Source organism: Camelina sativa, chromosome 12 (assembly GCF_000633955.1).
Source record: "Camelina sativa cultivar DH55 chromosome 12, Cs, whole genome shotgun sequence".
Classification (NCBI taxonomy): Eukaryota; Viridiplantae; Streptophyta; class Magnoliopsida; order Brassicales; family Brassicaceae; genus Camelina; species Camelina sativa.
The window spans coordinates 14687522-14696614 of record NC_025696.1 but is presented as its reverse complement, the minus strand read 5'-3'; the positions used below and the strand labels follow the sequence as shown (position 1 = coordinate 14696614).

The 9093-nt window shown below is 31.8% G+C and overlaps 1 protein-coding gene across 1 annotated transcript; it reads left to right on the top strand.

Moving 5' to 3' along the window:
- On the top strand, positions 7669 to 8427 carry LOC104733523 (putative F-box protein At1g58090). Its single transcript, XM_019233568.1, has 2 exons — positions 7669 to 8070; positions 8413 to 8427. Exons 1-2 carry the CDS (start codon positions 7669 to 7671, stop codon positions 8425 to 8427), a joined length of 417 nt encoding a protein of 138 aa, XP_019089113.1.

Sequence of the window (9093 nt, the reverse complement as noted above, 5' to 3'; positions counted from 1 at the left end):
TTTTCGCATTAAAAATAAATCAAAAATCGATTTAAAAATAATCTAATTGCATAAAAAGTTATTTGCAAAACTAGAATTTGCTAATTTAATCCCTAAATTTCCTGGAAAACACCCCTTTTACAACTATAGTTCTGTTTTATACTATAAATTCTACAGATTTGAGATAATTAATGGGCTTAGATTGTTTATAGATTAACGGGCTTCTGCAGGAAAAAAAAATCCAACGACAATACACCTCCTTACTGGAAACCCTAAAAAGATATATCATTTACAACTATAAATACAATGCTATCGTTTGCTTTCACCATAACTCAACAAAGAAAAAAAGAAAAAAACTCTCTTCTCTTGAATTTATAGTTTTATCAATTTCAATAATTCTTTAATCATGTTCTCAAATTTATATTTGTATTCCGATCTTGATGTTTTTTATGATTCATCAACTGATACTGTTTATTTTCCTGTTCATATAGTGGTTTCTTGGACAGCAAGATCTAATAATCATAACGCTTTGGTTGTTGTTGGTTCACCTTACAAAAAGGTATAATATTGTGCTTTTTTGGTAGAGGTTTTACGTTTAATTCTTTAATCATGTTCTCAAAAAAAACTCTCTTCTATTGAATTTATAGTTTTATCAATTTCAATAATTCTTTCATCATGTTCTCAAATTTATATTTGTATTCCGATCTTGCTGTTTTTTATGATTATCGATTGATCCTATTTATTTTCCTGTTCATATAGTGGTTTCTTGGAAAGCAAGATCCAAAAATCATAACGCTTTGGTTGTTGTTGGTTCACCTAACAAAAAATGTATAATATTGTGTTTTTTTGTTGAGGTTTATGTATTATTTTATATAATCAGAATGATTAACGTGTTAAATTATTTCTATTATATATAATTTCTTTTCATAAGTTGATTACACTTGGATTGCCATATTTGCAGGATAACTATGATCGTTAATAGCCATGTATATTTTTGGGAATATAGAAACAAAATTGTTTAATTTTTATCTTTAGCTTACATTCATGTAGATTATTTAAACAATGATGTTATATGAGAATTGATAATAATTCTATGTTTTAATTATTACTTTTCATTATAAAAAAAATATTGAACAGGTTAAACCTAAAGAATACTACAATGAGGATGGTCCTGAGGATGATGTTATGATTCCTTCAACGACTACAACAACTAAATTTTCAGATTGGATTATATTCAATACACAAGCTACTCAAGCCAAAGAAATCACTTATGCTGAAATTTCAAACCCATCAGTTTGGTATCATAAAGACATGATGTGGAAGCCAAGATAAAAAAGAAGACAATTTTTTCACCCTGCAATATTCCTATAATATTTGCTTCTTTAATTTAATCTAATTTTTTTAATTGTACCATTAAAGGTTATTTAATTTATTAACAATAGAATTATTTATTTTATGACTTTTGTATAATAGAATCTTAAATTTTAAGAAAGCTTGGATTTATGAAAATATTTATTTATAAAGGTTTCTGAAAAAGTTCTAATTTATTCTATAATAGATTAATAAATTATACATAAATGAATGACGAAATAATCGTGTATATCTTCAAATTTTTGAAATTTGGTAAATTTAAGACGATAAATATGTAAGAAAGTTTTATAATAGAAAAACTTACTCTTCGTTTTTTATTTCGAAAAAAAGTTCAGTATGCACGTTGTTAGCCGAAAGGTATCCGGAGCTTTCAACAAGCACCAGACGTCCAATTAAATCAAAAGATCAGAATTAATATAGTTTGGTCAGTTACACATATTTAATAGAAAATATACATATTAGACAACTCAAATAACTGTTATATACCTTTATTTGTAAAAATCATACTGGCAAAGGATAAAATTTACGATTCAAATAAAATTTACAAATTTGAAATGATAAAGATGGAAATAACTATTGTTGAAAAAGAAAATTAACATATCTCAGAAAATATATATATATGTTATATATAATTACTTTAAATGGATGATTATTTGTATTTATTATAAACTTAAAGTGATAAAGATGGAAATAAATATATTTTGGTTAGTCTTTTATTTAGATTTTATATTATCGATAGATTAGGATGTAAGTAAGTATTGTTTAAATCAGTAAATTAACATATAGAAGAGATATATATGTTAAATATTTACACATATCTGTTATTCTAAATACACAAATTTTATATTATTAAATAATTTTATATATTTAGGAATATATAGCAATCTCTTAGGTTATATATATAGACGTAGGTCAGAGTTTATGATTGATATCAAATCTCAAATATTTCCCAATGTTCTTAAAATTTTTTTTCATATAATGCGTTTGAAAAACTAAATTTGCTTATAATTACTGGTTTCGCTTAGTGCAGGTTATATTATGGTCTGTATTCTCTGACTGATTGTGTTTCACGTTTGAATCCTTCAAAATAAGAGAGGAAAAATCTTATTGTGATGATTACTTGGTCGGTAAGTTACCTTTGCTCCATAATTTAAAATCTCCCGTAATTAACTTCTAATGTACTATGCACTATTTTGATATGAGTTTACGTCTTAAATTTTAAGATGTCATTGGAAAAGTAATCAATGTTGGGTAATTCAATACTTGGGATCATATAAAAGACTCCATGGTTCTGAATAACGGAAATAAATATGAGCTTAGATCACAAACTGATCATATTTAGCAGTTGGTAAAAATGTGTACAAGGAATTTAAAGATGCATGCTTTGCATTGGGATTATTGGATGACGACAAAGAATATATTTTAGCTATAAAGGAGGTAAGTACATGGTGTTTTGGGCCGTTTCTAACGAAGTTGTTTGTCATACTATTGCTTTCGAAAGGTGATTCAGTGTCTCTCGATCTCTGGGTCACTACAAAAGATATATTGTTTAAAGATATTTTGTATTTCCAAAGGAACCGTACGAACAACCAAAGTACATATATAGTTATTTTTATAAATATATATAATAAAATTTTAAGATATGTTGGTGTACACAGACGTTTACGATTATTATTCTGATCATAAATATGTCAACTAAAATCAAAATACTCTATAATGCAGGTCTAATGTTAAGTCAGGATCAGATAACAAACCTATGTTTAGCTGAGATTGAAATGATTATGCGGTCTAATGGAAGCTCTCTGTCAACTACTGTGAATCCTAAACCAGACCAATCTATGATGGATAATAATGAGAATAGGCTTTTCATATATGAGAGGAACTATAAACGTGCTGACCAAAGAGAGGATTGCGACAGGTTGTTACGTATGTCAACCGATGAGCAAAACAGTGTCATCCTAGAAATTATTGATGATGTGAATTGAAACAATAGAGGTATATTTTTTGTTCATGGATTTGGTGGTACTAGAAAAATATTCTTGTGGAGTATTCTTGGCGCTGATATACGATCTAGGGATGATATTGTTCTTAATGTTGCATCAAGTGGTATACCTGCTTTACTTATGAAAGGTGGTAGGACAGCCCATTCTAGATTTGGTATATCCATCAATGTGGACAAATATACAACGTGTTCGATAGATGGTCAATCCTATATTGCCGAGTTGATTAGAGAAGCAAAGCTCATTATATGGGATGAGTCTCCAATGAGGAACATATTTTGTTTTGAAACGTTGGATAGGAGTTTGCGAGATATTATGAAGTGTGATCGAGTTTGCAAAGCTCATACAATTGTCATCAGATTTTCAATTTTTTCCCCTTAATAATATTACCTTTTTCATATTAATATCTAAGTGTAAGTTTTTAAAAATGAAAACGTGAAAACATCTTCAATATGTTAACATAAATTGTATTTTGTACATGCAACTGTATTTATTTATATAATATTAGAATTTTTAATTATCAGACTAAAGGTGAAAAACTAAAAAGATTAAGACACAACATTTAGTTGTGACTCTTTGTATTCTTACAAATCAAAAAACTCCTTTTTGTTTTTGATAACAGAGAAGATTCAAGAAAAAACCTAATTTGAGAAAATCATGAGGTTCGATTATATTGTTGATCTACTACACAGAAGAACTAATTGGTGTATCAACGCCAAAGTCTTACATTCTTGGAGAGTCAGAGAGTTCTTTACCAAACGAGTTCTGCTTCTTGTGGATGTAAAGGTTAGGGTTGTTAGTTGAATGATTTTTACTTAAATTTCAAGTTCTAACAGTTATTGTATATAAGACTTCTTACACAATTGTTGTTAAACTGTGAAGGTGACACAATTGAAGCTCCTTATTTACCCGATACACTCGCTAAACTCCCAAAATATATCGACGATGGTGAGTGGTACAATATTAGAAATTTCAAAGTGATCAATCCAACCATGGAGGAGAGGAATACTCATCATCCTTATCAGATTAAATTTACGGATGATACCAATATGACGCTGCTCGAATCATTGAGTCCTAAGAATTACTTTCGGTTCGAGGATTTGGATGACATATATCGTGGAAGAATAGATCATCCCATCTCTTTCGGTAAGTATTTCTTTAATTGATTTTATATTATTTTGGTACAATCCGTCAATATAGTTAATTGGTATCTTTGTATTCTAAAAACTAGATTCTTTTTAGGATTTATGAAACTTTGTGTATTGGTCATTCTCATAGAAAAGTACGACTTAAACTTTACCAAAAATAGATTAGCTACATTTTGGAAACCTAAATTCTGTCTTTTTCCCAAACTAGATGTTTGTGCGTGTATAATGGATGTTGAAGATAGAAGAAAGCCTGCGAGTGTCATTGATATTAATAAAGTTGTTCTCATGTTGTTGAATGGCAAGTAAAAAGATATTTACTCTACCTTTAAGACAGTTACGTTTTAGAGTTGTCTCTGTTAAGATTTTTATTTATTTGATAAACATGTACGTGTGAGACTGTGAAGTGTCGTCTCAAAGACAACTACGCTTCTCAATTCATGACCATATGGCAATCAAGCGGGTGCCATCTCATATACAAATCCGAACCTGTGTTATGTGTAATGCGGTTTATGAGGGTGGGAGAATATGAAGGTATGTAACATAAATTAGTTCTGATATAATCATCATAAGGTAACCAATATATTCACTTAAAATTATAAATGTCTGTAGGTGCACCGTGTCTTGAAAACACCTTGGCCTCTTCGAAGATCTTCATAAAACCAGAGTTTGAAGGACTGGAGCATCACCAGGGTATGTAAGATGTAATTATGTATATTAAAACAAGTTTTGTATGATGTTAAAGTAAAATTTCTTACAACACTTTATAATTTACAGGTCTGAATTTGTTGGACGTTATTATATAAACCATGTGATGAAGCAACAAGGTGAAAGCTCAAGCACTCACATGTAAAGAATGGGGTGTTGGCCGTTTATTTTTTCCTCATTTTGAATGTCTATAAAATTTAGTATCTTTGTATTAACCGCTACTTGAAATCCAACTTTGCATTACTCTCATCTTTATTTTGTAATTGAGATAATACATTATAATATTGAACTATTGGAAATTGCTTACGCTTTTAAAAATTTAGAATTTACTTATTGAATTTCAATATCTGTTTACTACAACTTAGTTGTTTATTTAAAAGACTCAATTAATATTTCACATTGAGAGTATTATTTATCTTTAGTAAGATAAACCTTATGTATATATGCAAACACAAAAAGTACTTAACAATCCAATAAAACATTTTAAACTTTTTCAAAAGATAAAATACTATGTTTAAATATGTCAATTATTACATATTAATTCAGAAAAGTAAATATCATGAAGTAACAAAACTATTGTTGTTAAAATCTTATTACCGCGCTTACCTCCCTAGTAGACCTTAATGGCCCTTCCAGTTTACTCAATGAACTGTTTCTTGTTACCAGCTACCATTTGCGATGAAATTACAAGTGTTATCTCTTCATTCTGGTGGGGAAAGGAGAATGGTAATCGAAAAGTACCATGGGTTGCTCGGAATAGAATGACAATACCTAAAAAAGAGGGTGGTTTAGGTTTTAGAGATCTTCATCTCTTTAACAAAGCACTACTTGGGAAACAAGCTTGGCGAATCATGACTAACCCCCACTCTCTCCTTGCTCGACTGTACAAAGGTATGTACTTTCCTCATTCTACCTATTTAGAAGCTCAAACAGGGTCGTATGCCTCTTACGGATGGCGATCCATTCAAGAAGGAAAAGCCCTCCTCCAACAAGGTCTTCGTGTTTGCATTGGTAATGGGAAGACTACAAAAATTTGGTCAGACCCGTGGCTCCCAACTCTGCCTCCAAGACCTGCTTATGGTCCCGATATTGATCCAGACTTCACAGTGGCTGATTTATGGCTTGAGAACAAACAGGAATGGGATCCTGTAATTTTCGAAGGTGTCCTAACTCCTGAAGACCAAAATCTTGCAGTTGAACTCTACTTATCACAGTACGCTGAGGATGATACTTATGAATGGGCATACACAAACAATGCTTGCTACTCTGTCCGATCAGGTTATTGGGTTGCTACTCATATTGGTCTTGCTGAAGATGAAACCATCCTACCGCCAGATGGATCAGTAGATTTGAAAAATGACATATGGAAAGCGAACCTTGCTCCTAAACTCCAACATTCTCTCTGGAGATGTTTATCCGAGGCGTTAGCTACAAATTCACAACTACATTCGAGGACAATTCCCATAGACCTGACCTGTCAGAGATGCTGTCTAGATGATGAGACGATAAATCATATGCTGTTTACTTGTTCATATGCTCAAGTTGTCTGGCGTCTGTTACAGAGAAAGATAGGGAAACAGATAAACTTCTCAGCGTGTCTAGAAGACAATATCCGTCCCTTACAGTTACAAGGGACCCAACCTCTCAAGCCCAACACCAACTTCTTCCCTTGTGGATACTTTGGCGAATTTGGAAATCAAGAAACAATTTCGTCTTCAACAAACTTTGCCAGAATCCAGTATATGTACTTGAAAAAGGAATTCAGGATGTGAATGAATGGTTAATGGCGAATGAGAAACTTATACCAAATCAGATGTCTGATATGCCTGCTACAATTCCCCGAGATAGAAGATGGACACCACCCCCGCCAGGTTGGATCAAATGCAATTTTGACAGAGGTTATGCTCAAGGAAGGAAGTTTACAAATACAGGTTGGTTATTTCGAGACGAAAATGGCCGGGTTCTTTCATCAGGATATGCCAAACTACCACCTTCGTGTACGTCACTACAGGCTGAAGCATTAGGATTTCTTTATGTCCTCCAATTATCATGGATTCATGGTTATCGCTATGTATGGTTTGAAGGGGACAATAAAGAATTGACAAACCTAATTAATACAAGCAGTGATCATCACAAGTTGGGGACCCTTCTATTTGATATACGGCATTGGATGCTCAAGCTACCCTACTGTTCTCTGGATCATGTTACTCGGGAAAGAAATGCTGCTGCTGACGCTCTTGCCAAATATGGCCTAAGTTCTTCATCGATGTCTCATATATTAATTTTTACTCTATATACATTTATTTTCCTTCCTCGATCCTTTTACAAAGAAAACCCTAATGCTTTTACCAGAAAAAAAGAAAACCCTAGCGGTGTGGAGAAAGCTGCCTGTCAGATGTGGAAGAAGAGATACTCGTTCGTGTTCCACCTCTATCTCTTCTTCTCTTAAGATCCGTTTGCAAAGAATGGAACAATGGAACAATCTTCTCAGCAGTAAGAGATTCGTCAACAAAAACTTTGCTTGCGCTCCCCCAGAATTCATGTTACATACACATTCCGATGTTTACTCGGTTAGCGCAGATCCAACCATAAAAGTGATTGATTTGCGCATTGATTTATGCTGTCGCCATTATCATGTCAGTGGGATCTGCGATGGTCACGTCTTCGTGGACTCCTTAGAGGAAGGAGACTTTGTTTTGAATCCGTTGTTGAGAAAGTGTAAATATATTCCCAGGGATGGTATCTGTGACAGAGATATGGGTTACGATGGTAGTAGACCAGAAAAGAGTTTCAAGATTATTGGACGTCGCAGTTCTAATACGACCGATAGAGTTGCAATCCTAGAATTAGCAACCAATGAGTGGAAGGTTACTCATCGTACCAGTTCTCGCGAAGAGTTAAGCCTAGAGGAGTCCTCTTCTAGGGTCTCCCTGAATGGAAATTTGTACTGGAGGACAGGTTATCAGTTATACAAATTTATCTTTATATTCTCAGTTATATTTAATTTATAAATATAAATAAAAATATTTCATTTAATTGAGACTTAGATTTCTTTTAGCTTTATGAGGATAAAATTGTATCATATAATTGAGTATTGTTGTGGATCAACTGGTTAAGTCATATGCTAAACACGTAAGAGATCGCGAGTTTGACCCACAAGAGTGTGAATTTCCTAGATTTTTTTTTGATTTCGATGGATGTTACATTAGGTTTATGAGGATTAATTTGAATGATATTGTTGAGAATTGTTGTTGGATCAACTGGTTACGTCCTATGCTAAATTCTTCTTGTAAACCTGGAAGTTTTACAAGTTTGATTCCCATTGTGTTGCGTTCTTGTTTAAATTATTTGAACTTCTAGGTTTGGACCCGCACGGGTTATTTTTGCATAATTTTTTAAAAATTAGAAAATTTTCATGTCAACCTCAACTCAGACCTGCATAAATGATATATATAAGAAAAAATTAAGATATAATTGAGATACTTGATCTTACGTGTATATTATTCTAAATGTAATCCAAACATTTCTAATTGTTTGTTTAAGGGTGTTAAATAAAATTTGGATTCGGTTTCAGTTTCATTTATTTCACGTACTTAACCTAGATGTATATTAACTGTAACCATTAATTTACCGTCATCGTATCAAAAATGTTGGTCAACCGGAGAGTTAAACTATAAATTTTTACCGTAACTATTTTTAAGATATAATAAATATACTAATAATTTTTTTTTAATATGAATAGTATGATATATAGATATACAATTACACTAAAAGAGCATATCAATTGAAAATAAATAATATCAACCATATCATATCATCAAATAATATCAATTGTATCATATCGTCAAATAACCACAACCGTATATAACTATAACCGATAGTTAATAAAC